Here is a 21,799-nt window from a genome sequence, read left to right as displayed (position 1 = left end):
TCAGACTTAATTTCTGAAAGGTGCTTCAGAATAAATACATCCTATGGAACGATATCTGTTTTTTAAAGTTTAAAATTCAGTTGTGCCATATGGCTACCTCCAGTTAAAAGTTTGTAATTTGAAATCTACACTTTTTCAGATTACAAAGTATTGACTAACCTTATGACCTTAGGTACTAGCTTTTGTTATCAGGCAAAGGGTTCTTTTTGTTTTGGGTTTGGGGGGGTGAGGTTTGCAACTGAAATTATGGCCCAGGTCACTGAAAACTGGCTTGTCTTTTTTTTGTGTTATTTTGACATGTATCAATATTTCTTTGTAGGCTGATACCTGTGCTGGTAAATGGTATGAAATACTCAGAGATCGATATTATTCTGTTGAAGGTGAGCATCAATTTGTTTTAGTCGTTAAGAATATCTGGTTAGTTTCTGACCTGTAAATCAGAATGATTCAGATCAGGATGGTGTGCTGTTCCAAATACTAAATGCGACTGCTGCCATGTTTGTTGGAAAATGGTCTGCGGGCTTTCCTGCTTTGCCCCTGTTCCCTCCCACCCAACTTAGATAGAGGTGGGATACTATTACCCATGAACTACTGCAATAATTTAGCCTAAAAAAAATGTTCTGAACTAGTTATAATGCCTTCTAGATTGAATACACGGCTTTTTACATCACTACACTTTAGAATATGTCTGTGTACCAGAATTTCTCTGTCACTTCTTTCTATTTCATGCCTGTTAAGAGTAATTTCTTAACAAGAAGGATACTTTGTGCATGAGCTTACCTCTCTTGCTTCTATCTTTCTGTCATTTTTGTGGTAAATGCAGTAGCAAATGCAGAAGCAATGGCATTTTTGTTAGCTGGGCAGCACAAGTGGGATGTGAATCTTTTATCTGCTTATAAAACCTGGAACTAAAACTATGTTCTTAACTTCCTTGAGCAATATAATTGGACTAGTTTATCTGATAAAACATTTTGATGACAGGGGGATGTTGAAGAAGATGAAGCTATTCCAGATAGTGAACAGGACATAAGACCTCGTTTTCATCGTTCACGGACGGTGGCTCAGCAACACGAAGAAGATGGTATTGAAGATGATGACGATGATGATGATGAACTTGATGATGATGATACTATTTCTGACTGGAATTTAAGTATGTCAAAGTAACATGTAAAATGTTTTAAAATAGGCTTTGCTTTAGAATAGCAAAAGAACTATGCACTGACATAATTGGTAGATGGGGTGGTGGGGGGACTTGTTCAGATGCTTTGACTAAGTGTATTGGCAAAAATTAGTCATTTGTAAGCTTATTTCTTATTTTGAATATGGCAGATTGAGCTACAAACATTAACTGGATGCAATTCAACAGAACTTCTGGACTTAGAATTTTAATTCTACAAGATAATAAAAATCATGTATCACCTGTTTAAGTCCAGTTTAAAAAAAAAAAAGCTCTTCCACATTGATAGCTGGAGGAAGCTTAATAATGCTTTCTTTTGCTTCAGTCTTCCCTCTAAAATTGGTTTTTGTGTTTTGTTTTGGTTGGGGTTTTTTTCAATGTGAATATGCTACTACTCACAGCCATTACCAATAGTTCTTTTCTATGTGAGGAATTCGCTTCTGACGAGTTAATTATGAAGACAGGAGATGGTTGTGAGGAAACCACAGTTCTGATGGCCTGTGTATGAGTCATAGGACCTTTAGGCCAATAGGCTATGTGGTAAGGAAATAAAACGCCACAAACTGATTTTTAAGCTCAGTGATAGAAAATAGCTAGTGAAATTGTGACAAAACTGACTTAAATATACTTTGCAAGCAGTGTTGTTGTGGAATAATGTTTTGAGATTCGGACACATCTACATAAATTTTTTTTTTCTTCCAAGGCCCCAGGTTTTCACAAAAGGTGAAAGTACCCTGAAGTCAAACAATTTTGAGACATATCTGATTTTTAAAATGATAATAATTATTGTTGTTGTTGTTATTATTATTGAAGAAAATATAAGTGCAAATATGCTTATTTCTGTAAAGCCTCTTTTTTAAAAAAAGTATAGTTTTAGATTCATAATGCTGGTCTTGTCACTGCTGTGTGTAGAGATTGCAGAATTAAATATATATTTTCTGAAAAAGATAGCTGAAATGACAAATGGTGCCCTGTGGTCCACAGTTTTGATTCAGATGGTGTGGAAGATAAAGTTGTCGAGGAATAGTGGCCAGAAAGAGAAAGAGCAGAACAGTTAAGAAATCTGTATTGACAAAATTTATCTGGACTTGAGAGAATTTGGATTATCTGAAAATCAGAACTGTGTGCTCTATTTCTTATCTAGTGTTCTATATTTGACTTGCAATTTGAACAGAGAGAAAGCATCAGCACAGCCTGACAATTAGCAGCATTGCTTACTAATGAGACCAGTTGGATCATTTTGACAGATTAAAAAGGAACTGAGATCATAACAAGCAAAAAGTGCAATATAAATTCTGTAATATGAGCATCGTTCATAAAAAAACCAATCTTAGCATTATTTTTTCTGGACATGACAACAGCAGCAGAAAAACAGAGTAAGGATTACTGAGTCATGTTTTGAAATTGTTCCTGATTTTTCTTTTATGAGCTTTTGTTTGCTAAAAACATGGGATAAAAACTTTCAAACAAATGTTGAGGTGTTCTTCTTCATATCAGAACAGGAGTAAGGTATAAAAGGTCAGAGCAGAGGCCAGCAAATTCCTTTTAGTCTCTGCAGTTGGCTGATTTTGTCTTTTATTACTTAGAGACACAGATAATGTTTGACTATTTTCTGTTGAATCAAATGCTAGCATTTTTAGGCAATTTCTCCTTTCTTCTTAGTTCATCTAATATGTTACATTCATGTCACAGACCTTCCCTCTTCCTTAGTGTTATGCCAACCTGAAATCATGTAGTGTGTATAATGTTGCAGTCTAATGGTGTGGTTCCTGTCAGGGAGTGTTTTAATATCCCCAGTGTATAAATCCTTCTAGTGGCTACTTAAGTGCTGCAAAACTGGCTTTCTAAGAGCTGTGGCTTTGCACCAGAGCACAGTGGATCACTGTGTATTGTGATGAAATTGAAGTATCTTGCCTCCTAATGCCCTGAGACTCCACTGGCAGCTCAAAGTTAAAATAAGCATTATATTGCCTAACTGCAACTACTTGTATAATAAGCAGAGATTAACACTGTTAATTCCCCTCAGGGAAATGTTCTGCTGCTGCTCTAGATGTCCTAGCCAATGTATTTCGTGATGAACTTCTGCCACACATCTTGCCCCTTTTGAAGGAATTGCTCTTCCATCCCGAATGGGTAGTCAAAGAATCTGGTATCCTTGTTCTTGGAGCAATCGCTGAAGGTAAGGCAACAGTGCATATCATGTTGCTGAATTTTTGATTGGTTCTAAAGCAGCTCTGTGATTCCTTCCAGGTGAATTTACTTATGCAAACAAGTATATGTTCTTAGCTGTTCTGGCTTCAGTCATTAATCTCTACATCTACTAATTGGTGACTGCAGTTATTTAATTTTTAGTTTTCAAATCTATGCATGTTTGGAGAGTGAATAGCTTAGATAATTTCTTTCTCCCTTTCTTCACTCTGCAGCATATATTCATTGGTCTCTTATGAAATACTACCTTGATTTCAAGAGGAATATTTAATAAATTTGAGCCTTACATTTCATTCAAATGTTTCAGAAATGGAGAAGACTACTCCTGTTGACTTCAGTGCCCTGAGCTGCTTTTTGTGGATGGTTCTCCAATTTAAATATGACAACTTCCATTCCGCTGTACTTACTCATAGCCTTGCTTGGCTTTTTGCCTGCATTTCCAGCATCTCTGTCCCTTTTGCAAGCTGAAGGAATACATTTGAGTCCATGAGTGCATTATCTTTCTTTTCCCACAGTGCCTAGTGAACATAATTTTTCTTTGTTGCTAAAAAACATTTTTGTTGCTTTCAATTTCAAGTCAAGCAAGGTAAAAGTACTTCTGGCAAATCTCAGTGTATTACTGCCTTTACTGACTTGAAACATGTAGCTTTTATTCCTGGTTAGTATTTGTATGGTATTAGGAGAAAACTAGAAGAAATTTAAATTTCTTAAGGAATCCTTTTTAATGATGTGATGATTTGTTGTCAAGCCCAAGTCTTTCTTTACTTGTTGTCTTGGTTACTCTGAGTAGACTGACACAGGACCTCCAAGCTTTATAAGCTCATTTTATTTGGATGTACTTGCCTCACTCTATTTATTAAAGCAGAATTTCTGGAGATGGGGGAAGCACTGAAGTAGAAATGTCGTTGAAACGAATGTAAATTTAATTGGGGATTTTAATTATTGTTCATGTAAGGTTTTTCTTTAGGACTTAAAATAAATTAGGTAGACTTGCTTTGTGTATTGTTAAAATGTATTCCTGTGTGTTAGAGAATGAAAATATGTCCCTTCTAGGAAACAGAAAACAATGGAACTTTTTGTTAATTCTGGTACTGCAATAGTTATATTTTTCCTTCTAGGCTGCATGCAGGGTATGATTCCATATCTTCCTGAGCTGATCCCTCACCTTATTCAGTGCCTCTCTAACAAAAAGGCTCTTGTGCGCTCCATTACATGCTGGACTCTTAGTCGCTATGCACACTGGGTAGTTAGTCAACCCCCAGACACATACTTGAAGCCATTAATGACTGAGTTGCTAAAGCGTATCCTGGATAGCAACAAGAGAGTACAAGAAGCTGCCTGCAGGTAAGCCAAAGCATAAGCAAAAGCAGTGTCCATGACAACATTTTTTCATGGGAAACTATTTTAATGCTTGTAACAATGAATGTATGGCTCCATTTCTAGCTCTTAATCTATTTCTTTCTCTTGTAAATTGGAGAAGATGCAGCTTCTTCTGTAGTAGTCACAAACTACTCCAAGTTGTAATAACCTGAAAAAACTTAATTTGTATTTCTCTTGTCCAGTTTGTTTTCAGAGTATATGAACCACCAAACTAAATAATTTCTTGTAGTAAAATAAATTATCTGTTTGCGACATCGTGTATTTTCAATATATGATGTCATTGACCAGGAATCCTTTTTTTTTTTTAATATGCCTGTGAACAAGATCAATACTGGTTGCAATGGAGAATTGTCCTATCATTGCATCACTGATGTTGTTTATATTTAGCTCATTATTACCAAAACATTTTGGTTATGATTATTTCAAGGGATGTTCTCTTCTTCTTGAAGGGAGATCCTGGGAGATAAGATTCCCTTCTCCCCCTTGTCTGCTGACATTTTCTTAAACAAAAAATAAATAAATTAATGGCCCCATTAATGGACACACCAATAACAGAATGGGAATGGGTGCACCTCTTGTGCAGGAACATCATCAAATGAAGCTTTTATATGTCAGTTTTTGTGGGGTAGGAGTGTACAAAGTAGACTGCCAAGAAGGTTTCTTCATAAAGCAGAGTTAGATCTGCATCCGATTGTATTCTTAACACTTGAAACATGCAATAATAATAGTGTTATTGTTATTATAATTACACCCCGCCCCCAAATATCATTATTTCCTAAGGACAAGGCTGAGATCAGAGTTCTTGTGCTAAGGCTTGCACAAAAGGAGTAGATGTATCATTGCCTGACAACAGATACGATGCATGTAATAACATGTACTTAGTAAGATTTGAGTATTAAACACTTTCCTTTTTGTCTCTAAACCTTTTCAAACATTGGGCTAGCGAATTTGTTGGGCTTTATTGTCTGCTCCATTCTGTCTTTTCATAGTGACAGTCTTCTGTTTCTTCCTGAATGAGCAGGAAAATGGTGATAAAAGACAACTTGCTTCATGTATGTTCAGATCCAAGGAATCAGATTACGTACAGATTCTGTTAAAATAAAAAACAACAACAACAAAGCAAACAGAACAACAACAAACAAAACCCCCCACACTTCTGTTCAAAGTTTTCTTGTCCAAAACATGGTTGAAATGTGCACATGTAGTTGAACACTGCTGTATCGCAGTTGTTAAATAACCTCATGTAGTGCTTATGAAGGAAGTGCAATGGGCAGTGGAAACTGTTAAAGTAATAAGAAAGAAATAAAATAGAAATACTAAAAATAACACACCTGATTTTTTTATTTGAAGTTCAATATCAGATTATTAGTGTGTTTTGAAATGCTTTCTTTAGAGCAGAGATTCATTAAAATTAGTTTTGCAGCTAAAAAATAAACTGTCTGGAAAAGTCCATTTAAGGAAAATGTAGAGCTGTTACAAGTCAAAACATACTTACTAGCTTTCCAAATTGCAAGAAAATACAATGATCCTTCTTGGAGAGGAGCAAAAAGCTGCATCCCTACAGTGAGAAGTTGCACAGATAGCTAATGTCTACCAAATTGAAAATTGGTCATAGGATACTGTATGTTTTCATCACTAATTTCTGTATCACAGCAGATGTCTAACGTTCATTTCTGTACTATTGAGAAACTGTTCCTTTAGTTGGTGACACCCGAAAATATATTGTACTGAAACATGTTTTCCTGCTCATGTGGTATGACTTTCTGAAAGAATGCTTCATAATAATGTAATAGAATAATAAGTAAAATAAGAATGCTAGCAACTTCGTGTTCACAGTTGCATTGTGTTAAGAAAAAGGCATTTCTGTATTTGGTAGCACACTAGTAGGGGATTATTCACCTCATGTAGTGATGCATGCATTTTTAGTGCAGGGACAGGCTAATAATAATCTTGTTGACACAAGCTAGGCCAGTAAATCTTCAATAGCTCTTAATTTTTTCCTTTCCTTAGTACTTCTCTGAAGCAGCATATCTGGTTTGTGGCGGGGGTCTATGTGTGTGTGTTTGGTTTGGGTGGGGTTTTTTAATGCTATTGTTCACAAACACTTGACAAACAACCTTAAAAGTTTCCATGATGCCATGATGTGCGCTTTGACCAAGGCTGGCTGAAATTCTTCATCCCCTGTCTTTGCTTTCAGTTTTCCATGTCTTTCTGTATCTGTTTTTCTATGTAGTGAACTGCTGAGAGTGTAGGCTGATGTTTGCGTTGTCTGGCACAACAGTACCAGGGCTTCTAGGTGCAGCTACAGCATACGTTAAAGACAGTGGGCCATTTTTAACTTAAGTAAACAGCTTTTGTTATGATTCTTACTATTTCAGTTATTATATTGTAACTTGTGTACAGTAATGCTTTTCTTGGTGGGGGCTTCCTGCGTATACATCGCAGGTTTTATAGCAATATTTTTAAATTTTGTTCATCACAATGTAAGAGCTGAATCCTTACATGTTCAATCAAAATAGATCGAAGTTATCTCCGTAATACCATTTTGAAAACATCTCAGATGAATTTGAGGACTAAATACAGTTTTATGTTTAAACAGAACTGGGTAGTGTGGGGCTTTTTGGGGTCATCTTGTTTTTTCCAGGCTACTAACTGATGTGGTTTTTTGTCCTTCAGTGCCTTTGCTACTCTAGAAGAGGAGGCTTGTACAGAGCTTGTTCCTTATCTTGCATATATACTTGACACTTTGGTCTTCGCATTTAGTAAATACCAGCATAAAAACCTGCTCATTCTTTATGATGCTATAGGAACTCTAGCAGATTCTGTCGGACATCATCTAAATAAACCAGTGAGTATACCTTATGTTCTGTAGTGGCATGCATCATAGCTGAAAAACTGGTTCAGTGTTTTTTGTAGTGTGCTTTACATGTTATAAAATAGAAATGCTGATGTTTCTGTGCAGGTTTCAATAATACTAAATATTTACAGGTAAAATACATAAACTGTATGTAATTTTCCCACTATGCAAATATTCAGCATTTTGAATAAACAATTGTGTGTGTGATGGCTTATGAAATGTCCTTCTCCTCGCGATTTTCTTTCTCATGCTCAGAAGTTGTCATCTCAGAGGAGATAAATATATCAATTTAGATATTGAATGGGACTTTAGAGAAATTGGTGGAATGTGTGTTTTAAATTCTAATGACCAGGGGTTTTTTTGTAACCACTTTTAAGTATAGCTAAGCTGCTCTGTGTGTGTCTTTCCAGTGTATTGGAGCACATCATCACTAAAAATTGCTTTGTCAGAGAGTGAGACAGGCATTCATTTTATATATAAAACCCAGAATCCTTTGGACAAAGGACAGATATCACACAGGCAAATATACTGTTTTTTTTCCAAGTGTACGTATATTAATAATGGAATATGCATACATGTCGCATGTGTGCATCTTCTTATGATGGTTATTGAAATTTGTTTTATTTGTAGATAGTGCTTCACATGACATAGACATGTTAGAATGAAACAATTTGAGCTTTTTCCATGGCATTTTATTTGCCATCCAAGACGTCACACCATCAAAGGACCTCTTTTTCAGTCTCTCTCTGGCTCTGGCCACCTTGACATTTGACAGTACTAGAAGGGAGCTAAACGGGAGCTCTTGGTGATGGTGGGACTTTCTTCAGTTACTTAGAATTTTGTATCTTTGGATATAGCATTAGCTGTCAGCATCTGCTGGCTCTTTAGAGACCTTCTGGGAGCAACAGCACTATAGGGATGCCTTGCTCAATGTCCTTGTGACTGTGGCTGTGCAGTTGCAGGGAAGATGCAATGGCTTTATCCAGATGGGGTAAGTGCATGCTTCTAGAGGGATAGGAAAATATTGTATTCATGGATGGTCAGTTGCATGAGGAAGACATTGCAGGAACTTGGCGGCGGATAGGGTTGGCATCAGTGCGTGGGAGATGGTTGAGAAAAGCAGGTGGCAGATGTACATTCAGGTTGCATTGCTAGTAAAAACGTTTTCCGTAGGCCCTGAGGTAATCATACAGATTTGTAATAATCCAGGCAGCTAGACTGAAACGAAACTTGGAGGAAAAGATTCACTCAGCAAAGGTACTTAATGTGCTTCAGCAAAAAATCTTAAGACAAAAATTGTAAATTCTAATATTAAACTACTTCTATGTACTGCAACAATGATTGAATTACAGTACATCAGGGTTTTTTTTCTGGAAAAGTAGAATATTTATCAATTTGTAATACATCAATTTTCTAGCTTTGAAATAAAATAGTACATAGTGAAGTGTTTCAGCAGCTGATGGATTTTCATCCTAAACAGGAATATATTCAGATGTTAATGCCTCCATTAATCCAGAAGTGGAACATGTTGAAGGATGAAGACAAAGATCTCTTCCCTTTATTAGAGGTAAATGTTAAAATTTCAATATTTGTTATCAACTTATTTTAGGAATTATACTTTCTACTGAAGTTGTTCTACAAGGAAGTATGACTATAAAAGCTGACAGTGTTAATTATTTCCCATTATGGAGAAATTATTTTGACTGTAGTAAGAAGATTTTGAGACTGAGGAAATGTCAGTAGGTTTAGCAGAAATCCTTTAGATTTTTTTTTTTTATGCCATTCTTGACTGTTTTCTTTTTTGGGATTCTTTTAGGAAAAACAAAAAAAAACAAAAAAAAACAAAAAAAAACCCCAGAAATGTTCCATCCTCCTTTTATTCTTGTCTTCTCTCTCCTTGCTCTCCCTTCATCTCTGTTGTCAGACAAGCTGAAGGTATGAACCAGACCATGTAGTCTATTCTCTGTACTTTCTGCCTGTGAAGCAGGAAAGCCTCTCTAGAAAAGGTAGTTTGATAACTGAGGTAATGTTAGGGCTTGTACATGGTCAACATACTGAAGCTTAGTGTAAGTGCTGGCTGAATTATAACTGTTTTTCTATGCACTTTCTTGGCAACCTCTAAGAAGATGCTGCCGCTGGAAAATTTTCTCAACTGGCATGTGTAAGAGAGAGTAATAACTTGCTGATAGTTGCATTGGTTCAGCTAAGGGTTCTGCCTTTCTAGGTTGTGTTTACTTAATCATGTGGGTACACTTAAATTGCTAATATCTTTTAATTTACCTCGCCCAAGTAAAAGGCACTTCAGGGATCTGAGGAAAGGTGGTGACTGTTTTCTCACTCTTTTTTTTATGTTAATTCCAGTGCCTGTCGTCAGTTGCTACTGCCTTGCAATCTGGCTTTCTTCCATACTGTGAACCTGTGTACCAGCGTTGTGTAAATCTGGTGCAGAAGACCCTTGCACAAGCCATGGTATTTTTCTATTTCTATTCCAATGTTTTCAGAATATCTCCTTAAACCAATGTATTAACTGTGCAAAGTTACAGGTTTGCAGGAAGATTTGAGTATAACCATTGAATATCTAAATGAAGCTGCAGTTCTGAAACTTTTGTTTTAATGCATACCCCTAAGAAAATCTAATACTCATTTTGAAAATGTGTATTTGTTGCAGTTGCATAATGCTCAGCCAGACCAATATGAGGCTCCAGATAAAGATTTCATGATTGTGGCTCTTGATTTACTCAGTGGTTTAGCTGAAGGACTTGGAGGCAACATTGAACAGCTAGTGGCTCGCAGCAATATCCTGACACTAATGTACCAATGCATGCAGGTGAGATGAGTAACCTGTTTGATTGAAGGATTTTCTTTCCTAAGAAAATCAGAAACATTTCTAGAATTGTCACTTTTTTCTTCCTCTCTTTAGGATAAAATGCCTGAGGTACGGCAGAGTTCTTTTGCATTGTTAGGTGATCTGACAAAGGCGTGTTTTCAGCATGTTAAGCCTTGCATCGGTATGTTTCTTTTACGTATTAAACAATTGTTTTACGAACTGGTAAGAGGCTGGTTTGGCCATCGTTAACCTGTGGGTTGCCTTTTCATGGTGGTATAAGTTTTCATTTTCCTTTATAAGCAAGCAAGGGCCTATAGTCTTTTCTCCTTCTAACCATGTGTTTAAAAGACATGTTCTTATTTGTGTAGATAGTGCAAAAATTCATTTTTGTCCTTGATTTCTATGATGTAAAAAAGTACCTTTTGTGCTGGAATACAGCAAAACAGGTGTACTTGGACTTCAATTAGAATAGTTGCTTGCTTTGGTAAATTCTTGAATTTATAGCTTTTTTTGTTCTACTAGAATCTATTGTTACATAAAATTTGATAGATACATGTCTCAGAAAACTTGGGTAGAGGTTAGGTTTGGGGTTGGGTTTTTGCTTTGTTTTTAATTTCAGTAGGGAAGTAGCACAACTTATACACTGATATTTGCTGTCTCTTCCCGCAGACACTGCCGATAGTCTTGTCATACACTTAACTTGCCAAGTGAATGCTTGGATAGTCTTGGAATTTAAAATTTATTTGGCAGATGTTATAATCTATCTTTGTCACTGATTTTTTTGTTAAAATTTAATCAACAATGTGATTGCCTTCTAGGCTTCTTTTGGTTTTTTAAGCATAGCTGAATACATAGCTATCCAGGTGATTTGAGGGTTGTTCTACTATATTATAAAACTACAAGTACCTGTAGCTGCATTTTTTTTTTTTTCTTCTCCCCACTTCCCTGCACCCTAGTGAGGGAGGGTGAGAAAAAAGGTTTCTAGAGCTACATAAAGATAAAGCCTATTAGAAACATTTTAAAACCATAATTTGAAACGATTTGCATTGATCTGCTTAGGTTCTAAAGTCCAGGTTAATCTGATATACAGCAGAAATATAGCTCTGTTAATTCACGTGTAACACTTTCCAAGCATTTAAATAGGCTTACATGATTTTTTAAAAAAAACTTCTTTTTTTTTTAACCTGTGATTTTACACTAATGGGACAATATGGTTGTATTGTGTGATGAGATTTTAAAATGTTGTTCTTTCTAGCTGATTTCATGCCCATTTTGGGAACCAACCTAAACCCTGAATTCATTTCTGTGTGTAACAATGCCACCTGGGCAATTGGAGAAATCTCCATCCAGATGGGTAAGATTTTATTTTTTCTTTGAATCTCTGCATGTTTAGCATGGTTTATTTGGGTGTCTTGGGGTTATTTTAGTGATACTTTCATTTTCAAATTTAAATTAAATTTGAGATTCTTGTCCTTCTTAGTAAGTTCAATGTACCTGATCTATTTAAATTATGCATACTAATGGTCATCTTCTTCTGAATCTTTTTCTTTTTTTGGCTGTTTCAGGTATAGAGATGCAGCCTTATATTCCAATGGTGTTGCACCAGCTTGTAGAAATAATTAACAGACCCAACACACCAAAGACGTTGTTAGAGAACACAGGTACCCAAAAATTGAACCATACATGGTGAAGGGAATTAAGAGATTTTTTTATAATGATTTAAAAAAATGCATAGGGGAACCACACCAGAACTGATTTTATTGCTATGTATTTAGCTTTTATAAGCAAAAGTAACTCTGATTTGCAGAAGCTCTGACAAGTCTCAGTTTTGCAGCAAACCATCTATCATATATCTAGATTCTTAAAGTTATTGGTTTCTCACTTTTATAACATTTATTATATTTATTTATCATCTGTTTGATTAAGTATTCTTCCAGTTTTATTTATGTATTGAATATGACAAATGTATGCAGTAACACTTAAAGACTTAGTTTATACTGATTTTAATATATGCACATCCTTACACATGTGTACTGTATATATATGTCTAGTGTTTGAAACAAATGTAATTGGCATATACAAAACAAATAATGAACTCTTTGAATTTACAAAAAATGCACCCCTTTTTTTTTAATAAACTTGTAATATCACGCACAAAAATCTAGATCTGTGATGGCAGTTTTACCACAACAAAACTAAAATTATGTATAACTTCCATTACCTGCTCACTTGATAACAAATTTCTGAAAAGAATTTTAATAACGGCATGCATGTTTTATGTTCTGGCCCGCAGCTTTGCCTTCCAAATTGGGAGCAATCCCCAAATGCCTTACTGAATTGGAATTTCTGAGGCTTGTTTCTTTTGCATTTATAGAGGGCACGTTCTGGTATGAAGATCACCTTCCATACTTCAGCAAAACTTTACTAATAATTTGTCAGGTTTCTAGTTTACTATTTTACTAACTGAAAATATTTTTTCATGTTTCCGTTTGCTGTTTGAAAACTGTCTTGTAAGGAGGTGAGCTATTATACCTGACACAATTGATGCAAATTCAGTGGTACAGTTACATTTTTTGAACCAAGCAAGAGATAAATTGAAGAGAGATTTTCAGTGCATATCTTTTTGTCGAGTACTCTCTAAACTTAAAAGCTGCGCTTTCTCTGCCCCTCTACCCCCTGTTTAGTATGGAAGGTGAACTTGAAGGAAAAATTACCTAGTTGTCTGGCATATTATAGGTATTACTTTTTGAAAAGATAATTTTGGAGCAAATACCTACTTGTTGTAAAATACACCATGGAATAGTATAGCAATGTAAATTTTCTTTCCCTGTGCCCCTGCCCTGACCCCCTTCCTTTGCACTGATGGATGTGTAATACCTGTAACTGAGAGGCATCCAGTACTTAAATGTTTGCTTCCATCATTGTTAGAGAATTTTTGGAAGCATCCAAACACTGACTTCTTTTTTTTTATTCTCTCAATAGTTATTTTAAATGTGGATGCATAACTGCAAATAAATGTTGAGTGTGGTGTACTTATTATAAGTTTGTTGTGGGATATTGTGCTGCAGGCCACTAGTATGTGCAAGAGTATTACAGTTTTCTGCTTTTGTTTGCTGTGTAATGAGCTATGAAAACACTTCTATAGAAACATTAGACCAAGTTAAGTAAAAGTAATTGCATAGAAAATAACAAGTACATGCCAAAAAGTTGAGCTTTGACAGATATTTCTATTCCTTGTACAGACTGTGGATGACATAATTTACAGATAAGACTTGAAAGTATATTTCTGTTTGAAAGCGGCACTTCAAATGCAGTTTTATAAGTTAGATCTGCCAAAAATTTTAGGCACTGCGTATTGAAATTGAGTAACATCAGGGCAAAACAGTACATTACCAGGGAGCTGCAGCTTTCATGGAATGAGTATGTTTCAAACTGCTAGTATATCCTACACCAAACTTTTATTGGAGAAAGCATCATCTGCTTTATTGCATGTTTCATGAAACTGTTCACAAGTGCCTGTTAATTAGTGCTGCATAGTATGTCCCTTGAACATAGGTTTCTTTTCTCTGCTTCATATAAATCTGCTGGATTTTAGTATTATTCATGTATTTTGCTTCAAGTAATCCTGATACGTTATTCCCCACCTTCTCCTTTTTCTAAAGATTAATCTTTTGTGAGTTGAGCAAACACCATTAAAACACATTTGCATTATGATATTTTCTTCAGTCTGTCCCTCAGAACAAAGGACCGAACTACCTAACCATGTGATGAAGCAATTTTGCTTTTCATATGTCCTTGTGCCTCAGTATCAGAAGTCAGATTCTTATACGACTTCTATGAGGAAGCCTTTTGTAAACTGGAGAAATATTGAGATTAAAGAATTAACTTTCTGCAGTCAGTTGGTGTGAGTTAGCAACTGCTTTAAATTAAATTCTCTATGAGATTATGAAGAAGAAAAATATTTGGTGCTCTTTGAGAAGTGTTTCATCTATTTAGCAATTTTAGATAGAGCACAGTATTTTCCATGTAAAAGTATTTATAAATGTATTTTTATTGATAGAGTAGATCTATTAAAATCTTGAATTCTAAATATTGGAAAAAATGTTTAGAATACTTGATACTAAAACTGAAAATGGTTAATTCCTTTTATCAAGAGTATCCATAATAGTGCGTTTGAATAAAGACTTCAAAATGTATGGTAGGTAAATTTACTGTAAGAGATTACTCTGAAGAGGGCAGAATGACTGCTTACATCAGAAAGCCTTTGGATTTTAAATTGTGTTTTTGGTGTTCTCTCATTTACTTCTTTAATTTTTCTTTTACCCTGGAGAGTATACCATATATGTTGCTGCCTCTTATTTAGGGGGTGGTAATAAACAGCACTGGTGAAATCTTATGTTTATTATCATACACAGATTCTGTTGGTTTCTGTTTCTGAGTTATTTGTTGTTTTTTCTTTATTTTTTCTCCTCCCCCCTCATTTGCTCATGTCTTGGTTGGCGTTTGGTGGTGTATAACCGTGATTGCGTTACCTTAGCAATAACAATTGGTCGTCTTGGTTACGTTTGTCCTCAAGAGGTGGCCCCCATGCTACAGCAGTTTATAAGACCCTGGTGTGTATTATTCAATCTTTTTTTTTAATTCATTTTTCTTCACTCTCTTTCTTTCTTTCTTCTCTCTATCTCACTTTTAGATATATTTTCAGTTGGTTACAAAATCTCAATCCTTAATCATTGCCAACCATGTGACTAATCTTGTCCTATCAGGTTTGTGAGTTTTTAGTAGCACCGTCATGTATTCTTTATGTTGTGGCTAACGACTAATTTATGCATGGGATAAGATTGTCACATGCTTGCTGTGTTAAAGCTTGACTATGAAAGAGCATTTTAAAATCCACCAGAATGATAATAAAATGCATGCAAATACTGTAAAATTTAAACTGTGCATTACTTTCTTAAAATTCAGTCTGAGGCTTGAATTGCTGTAAGGAATATATGTTTATAGATTTGTTATGTATAAAATAGCTTGCTTGCTGCTGTAAAAGTTAAATAACTGTTCTGTAAGTGGTATCTGACATAATTCATACTGTGATAGTATTATATGTTCCCTTTCTAATAATGATAGTTTCTATAAATATTTCAGATACATGTTTCTTTTGTATTTAATGGAATACAGGTCACACTTTCTAACTGTATATAATGCAACAGGAGAAAAAGGTTCTGGAGATGATGCCTAGTGGGAATATGCTAGTAAAGACTCTGTGCAACACGTGTTTTTCTAAGCATTCAAAATAGCGTTTCAGATCACTTTATCAGTGTGACTTATTCCATCAAATACTGTCATCTAGTTCTGACTTGATTGAAGAAAAAGTAATAGAGTTACCTAAGTTTTGCTCTCCAACTTGCTAGGTGCACCTCTCTGCGAAACATAAGAGACAATGAGGAAAAGGATTCAGCGTTCCGTGGGATATGTACCATGATCTCGGTCAACCCCAGTGGAGTAGTCCAAGTAAGATACATTAATGGATCTTAACTGCTTTTCTTTACTCATGTGAGATTTAGTGAAAGCTGTATATGGAGTGTGAAAAAGTTTAGCTTGACATGATTCCCTGCAGTAAATGATGTAGCTTTGTTTTGAGGGTCCAGCAAAGGGCAACGAAGATGATTAGGGGATTGGAACATCTCTCCTATGGAGAAAGGCTTAGGGACTTGGGTCTCTTTAGTCTAGAGAAAAGAAGATTGAGGGGGGATCTTATTAATACTTACAAATACTTAATGGGAGGATGCCAGGGGGATGGGAGCAGTCTTTTTTCAGTGGCGCACAGTGATAGGACGAGGGGTAATGGGCATAAACTTGAACATAGGAAGTTCCATCTTAACATGAGAAGGAAATTCTTTACTTTGAGGGTAGTGGAGCACTGGAACAGGCTGCCCAGAGAGGTGGTGGAGTCTCCCACTCTGGAGACATTCAAAACCCGCCTGGACGCTGTCCTGTGCAATGTGCTGTAGGTGACCCTGCTCTGGCAGGGGGGTTGGACTAGATGATCTCCAGAGGTCCCTTCCAACCCTAACCATTCTGTGATTCTGTGAGGTTAAGGAGGACAAAAAGTTAATGTTGTGAATGGTGCATATCGTGATACTTCAGTAATTATCACCTAGCAAAGGAAAGGAGAAGAGTGGTGTTAAATTCAGTTTTTTTCTTTTAATTCCAAAGAATATATAAACAATTAAGTTCTATCAAAATCACTATTTGGATACTTCTGTCAGGTTGTGGTCAGGATTTGTATGAAAATATAAGGCAAAAATTTACATACTTAAACCTATTTTCCAGATGTCACCTAGGCTTTTAAAACAAGAAACAGAACAAAAACAATAACCACCCATTCGTTCTTAAAACTTGGGTAGGGAAGATTTGGTTTCAGCTTTGGATATATTGCTTAAGTAGTCAATGTGACAAGGAACATACATCTCTTTAAAATAAACGGTACATCTGAAGAATAGAATATTACTTGCTCTTCAGTTTCCATACCTCCAAAGTAAAGCTATACCAATGTAATATTTTCTAAGAAGAAAATGAAGGTGATTTTCCTGTGCCAGGAGTTATTCTTCCTGAAACATAAGAATTGAACCTCTACCTTGTTTTGAAATTTTCAGTTAATTTCATTATGCCTCATTATTTCCCTCTTCTGCTGTCCATTTGTTCTTTCACATATCTTAAGGGGGGGGGGAATACTTAAGGTCTCTTTTCATTATCCCATCTTTCCTTCTCTGTGGTTGTTATCCTCAGTTCCTACCCAAAACCATGCGAATTATCAACTTAATAATTAAAGGCTGGTGTTTCAATGGTAGGAGGTAATGCATGACAGCAGGTGAACTAAGTATAGGGATTTTGCAGTGCCTTTAGTTTTGAACCTGTACAATAAATATTCTGTGTGTCCTAGAAAAAAAAAAAGACTCGGCTTAAAGAAATACAACAGCTTTTTTCCCCAACTGGAAATGTGTGAGAGAGGGAGAGTGTGGCAACTGTGGTCTTGAGTTTGTTGCTTGTTATTAAGGTGATTGGTTCTTGAACTTGGTATGTGTACTGAAAGAATTCACGTTAGACAAGTGTGGTGTGGGAGGGGACAGTTGTTTTTTATTTTAACTGTAGTTTTATTTAATCAAAAACCTAATTAAACAAAGCTGTTCCTATAGTCAGCTATTTCTGTTTCTGAACATTTAGGCATACAATGATTTACTATTATTGTCTGGACTAACTGGAAAATAAACACATAAAAACAAAAGAGGTTGTGAATTAGGATCAGAGACCCTGCAGAGTTCATAGAATGAACATAAAGTGTTGCTTTTGGACCTATAAATTGAGGTTTCTAACCTATGTGATTGTTTAATCTTATAGGACTTTATTTTTTTTTGTGATGCTGTTGCATCGTGGATTAGCCCGAAAGATGATCTCCGAGACATGTTCTGTAAGGTAAGGTTTCTAATATAACAATATACCCTAATGACGGTTGCTTTGGATCCTCTCTTTTTTCCTTGCTTTCTACTTCCACTGTTAGCACTTACTGTATTTGTGGTCATTTGCATAATGTCCAGCCTACTATGTTTTGCCTGCATTTGGAAAAATGGGGGGTTTAAGACTTGTTTCTCGAAAATTAGATTTGTATGCTTCAAGACTTTTTTTACCACAAAGATGCCTACTTCATTTTGGAGAAATATTTAGAAAATTGCAAATGAAAAATATTCCAGTGGTATCCTGGTCTGTTTCTCTTACTCCTCCTGAAAATAAATTTTTGGGATTGTTTAATCCCACTTAGAGTCCCTCTTGGTTGAGCAAGGACCCAGGAATGCATCCCTGGACAAAGTGTCAATAGAATTTTAGCGAAAGTACAGTTTGCCTCATGTAAAATTAGCAAAAAAAAACCCACCCAGAATGTGATACATTGTGTTTTGGCACTAGTGACTTAGATTAAAAAAAAAAGACAAGAAACTTATTTCAGTTTAATGAACAGATGCCGTTACTGTTCAGTAGTGTGGCACCCCTATAAGATGTAAGTGAAATCTCTGTTTTTAGGAAGGATGTATGTCAAAAGTTAACGATATTCCTCTTAAAGCAAAAATGGAGCATATTCCTAAGCACTTACTAGGATCATGGGTCAGTATTGGCAATTTTCCTTCAAGCAGTGCTATGTGCGAGCGTCAGAACAGAAGCTAGAAGTTTTGTATCCCATCTTTAAGAGCAAAGACAAAAATTTCACTGTCCTAGTTAGTGTCTCAGATAACTGGTATCCTTTGAAGGAACATAACGTCCAGGAAATGCACAGCTGTGAGTATTCTCATATCAGCAGAAGGAAACAGCAAATACTTACAAACTTAAAAGAAATTTCAGGATGCTGTCTGTAGTGATTGTCCAAGGCAGTCTCAGTGTGTGTTTCTGCACTGGTCCTTCAGCACTGAATACTTGCTTCAGTAAGTTAGGGTCCTCTTTTTCAGATTCTTTCCAAGATATCCATGTGGGATCTAATGCGTTCAAACTAGACACACTCATTCTTGGTCACTTGACATAAGGATGTCCTTGCTTTTTGAAGTGTATTCTTTTGCCCTTTTTGCCATACAAGAAAGGAGACAAGGCTTTCTTCAAGTGATGGCATGCATAGTTTTTAGATTAATTCCTCATTAATACATGATTGCTGTAGTTCAGTTAGATGTTTTTCCAACAATAGTTATGCCTTTCAGGAACAATGAGGGGAAAATGGATTGTCCAGTGTTTGGGGTTTTTTTTGGCTTGGTTTTTAGCGCTAGAGCTGAGAGAGAAAATACCACTTCCAAGAGCACGGGTAGATGAGCTGGCAGTGTTGAAATCTGATGCATATCCTGAGAATTTTACCACTTTTTATAAAAGCAAGGTATCTGAAAACTTTAGCCGAGGCTTACTTTCTAAAACTCTACTGGAAGATGATTTAAAAAGTGTTCCTTTTGTCATACCTGAACATTCTTAGATTTTCAGTAATTTCTTGGCAGCTGGCTAATCTGACTTCAGGATAGGAAAAAGTGTGTGTCTCTGTGAGCCTGCTTATGGAAGGTCTCTCAGGGAGAAAAGCAGTAAGTTAACTGGTGACACTGTATGGTCCTTATCGCTACATCCTGTTTAAGAACAGCTCTGCTTGAGAATGTTGTATTGAGGGTGAACTCGATACCATAAGCTTTAACTTTGACATTGCCTTTTCTGTGAGGATCTGTTCACGACAGACTGTTCCACAATTCAGTATCATTGAATTTAAAAAAGAAAAATAAAACTTTAGACTCTCTTGGCGTAATTTTGTATGAGGAGGAGCTTGTTTTCAGAGCTAACATACTGAGACCTTTTTGATAGTATCATTTCATTTTCATTTTTTACGTAACTTCTTATGTTGGAACATCCAGACCGAAACCTGTAGATTTTTTTTTCCTTTTTGACTGCCACTCAGAGTGGATCCCTGTTCTTTCAAAACACAAAAAGATTTTAACAGCTTCTTTTTTAGTGACAGTTGTCTTACAGGTTCCAAGGGGAAAAAAGAGCTCTCACAGGATGCTTTAGTATTTATGTTAGAAAATGCAAGGTATTCATTCTGTCAAATGCCAGCTGCAGTTTTTGCTCAGCTTTCTTCCCACAACACATTTAAAAAAGAAATGTTAATACGGTCATCTTAAGATATATAAAATGTGTCAATTGAGAAGAATTTTAGCATTCTGAAATGCCTTAACTTTAGGTTGTAAGTGACCTTACTCATTAAAAATACATGTAGGTATGTATACACACATTGATTTGTGTGGGTAGCTATATTCTATATGTCACTCTTCAAAAATATTTCAGATAAGTCATTACTAGACTTTCTTTGTTTCATAGTAGTATTTCAGTATTAAACTGGAGAATTCAAAGGGACAGACATACAATCCAGCAGTTTGTGGCTTACTGCATATGTTGCCAGTAAATAATGTATCCTCTGTTTAGTGATTATCCTGACTTCTGCCCTCTCATTTGTAGATTCTTCATGGATTTAAAAATCAAGTTGGGGATGAGAATTGGAGGCGTTTCTCTGACCAGTTTCCTCTTCCCTTAAAAGAGCGCCTTGCAGCTTACTATGGAGTTTAACCTCATGCACTGTAGCTGCAGTCCCATAATTAGAGGTAAGCACACAAATCTTCCTTGCTAAACAGAGCTGTATAACAGACTTTCTCCGTGTTTGCATTATATGAAACATAATTAATTCATCAGACTAGAGTTTTTCAGATACGCTGGATGAGATATCTTTCCTTCCTATAAGAAGGAATAAAAAGGGATGAAATACCTAAATGATGGTAGCTGTAGCAAAAGCAGTTGTCTGACTTTGTTATTTTATTTTTACAGAGAGAGGGAGAGAGAGAGAAAGAAAAAGTGAGTGTAATGTACATGGTAGTGTATCAAGATGAGGTTGCAAGTGTAGGTATAACAAAGTGCCAGTTCACGTTCAATAAGTGAAGTGATTAATATGATCCTGAAGCCATCACACTAAAGACACAGGCTCCCTTATGTCTTATGAATGAGTAGATGGCAGATGTGGTCTAAGCAGCAATATTCCTCTAGGATGGGAAAGCAAGTTTATTAACACACTTTAGCCATGAGAAGTCCAATATATTCTTAATCACATACTAGATGATCTTTGCGCTGAATAAAGGACGTTATGCTAATCTGTAACTGTAGAGCTTGATGTTTTGGGGAGCCTGATGTGTTTTATTATTGCCATGTTCCACTTTGTGCACCAATTCAGAATTGTTACGGTTCTGTGTGGAGAATGATTCAATTTCAGCCAAGAACAGTGATAGTGCATTCTAGAATAGTTATACTATTATACCACCTTGCTTTGTGTGCTATCTGTGCACACTGTATAAAGCAAATTTCCCATGTGTAAAGTAGTGTGATGCTGTGAAAAGATTATTGCAGTACCCAAAAAAGAGGGTAAATTAAGTTTATCCATTCAGTCTTTATTTAATACTTGCTGTAGAATTTTTGTCTGAATCACATACATCTGTTTTATTGTTGAATGGACAACTATTTAAAAATTAGCCTCAGATTTTTTCAAAGTCAATGACAGAAATCCTGTTTGAATTAATATGTTTGATCTGAACAATGCATTAAAAATATACCCATTTCAAATATTTACATATATATCAATGAGGGCATTTCAGTTCTGACATAAGGGTGTTTTCTCTTCCTAATGAAGCGGAATCCAAAGTGATAAAATTTGCCATAATTCTCAGTTTGAACTGAGGAGACACTATGGCTGTCTTGTTTAATCCAACTAAAATGACGTTGTTACGTCAGTAGCAGGTATGTT

The 21,799-nt window shown here is 35.8% G+C and overlaps 1 protein-coding gene across 1 annotated transcript in view; it reads left to right on the top strand.

Annotated features, from left to right (window-relative positions):
* TNPO1 (transportin 1) overlaps positions 1–21,799 on the top strand; it is a 57,221-nt gene that overhangs the window by 33,353 nt on the left and 2,069 nt on the right. Inside the window, exons 9-23 of the mRNA XM_009884309.1 lie at positions 320–380; positions 982–1,150; positions 3,204–3,356; positions 4,504–4,729; positions 7,442–7,613; positions 9,103–9,189; positions 9,984–10,091; positions 10,291–10,449; positions 10,543–10,630; positions 11,705–11,803; positions 12,015–12,110; positions 14,987–15,062; positions 15,858–15,957; positions 17,845–17,919; positions 20,470–20,612. Coding sequence (XP_009882611.1) covers positions 320–380; positions 982–1,150; positions 3,204–3,356; positions 4,504–4,729; positions 7,442–7,613; positions 9,103–9,189; positions 9,984–10,091; positions 10,291–10,449; positions 10,543–10,630; positions 11,705–11,803; positions 12,015–12,110; positions 14,987–15,062; positions 15,858–15,957; positions 17,845–17,919; positions 20,470–20,577 — 1,777 coding nt within the window. The 3' untranslated portion in view covers positions 20,578–20,612. The remainder of the gene's footprint in view (positions 1–319; positions 381–981; positions 1,151–3,203; positions 3,357–4,503; positions 4,730–7,441; positions 7,614–9,102; positions 9,190–9,983; positions 10,092–10,290; positions 10,450–10,542; positions 10,631–11,704; positions 11,804–12,014; positions 12,111–14,986; positions 15,063–15,857; positions 15,958–17,844; positions 17,920–20,469; positions 20,613–21,799) is intronic.

This window comes from Charadrius vociferus, unplaced genomic scaffold (assembly GCF_000708025.1).
Source record: "Charadrius vociferus isolate BGI_N301 unplaced genomic scaffold, ASM70802v2 scaffold183, whole genome shotgun sequence".
NCBI classification, from domain to species: domain Eukaryota; kingdom Metazoa; phylum Chordata; class Aves; order Charadriiformes; family Charadriidae; genus Charadrius; species Charadrius vociferus.
This window is presented reverse-complemented; position numbering and strand designations above follow the sequence as displayed.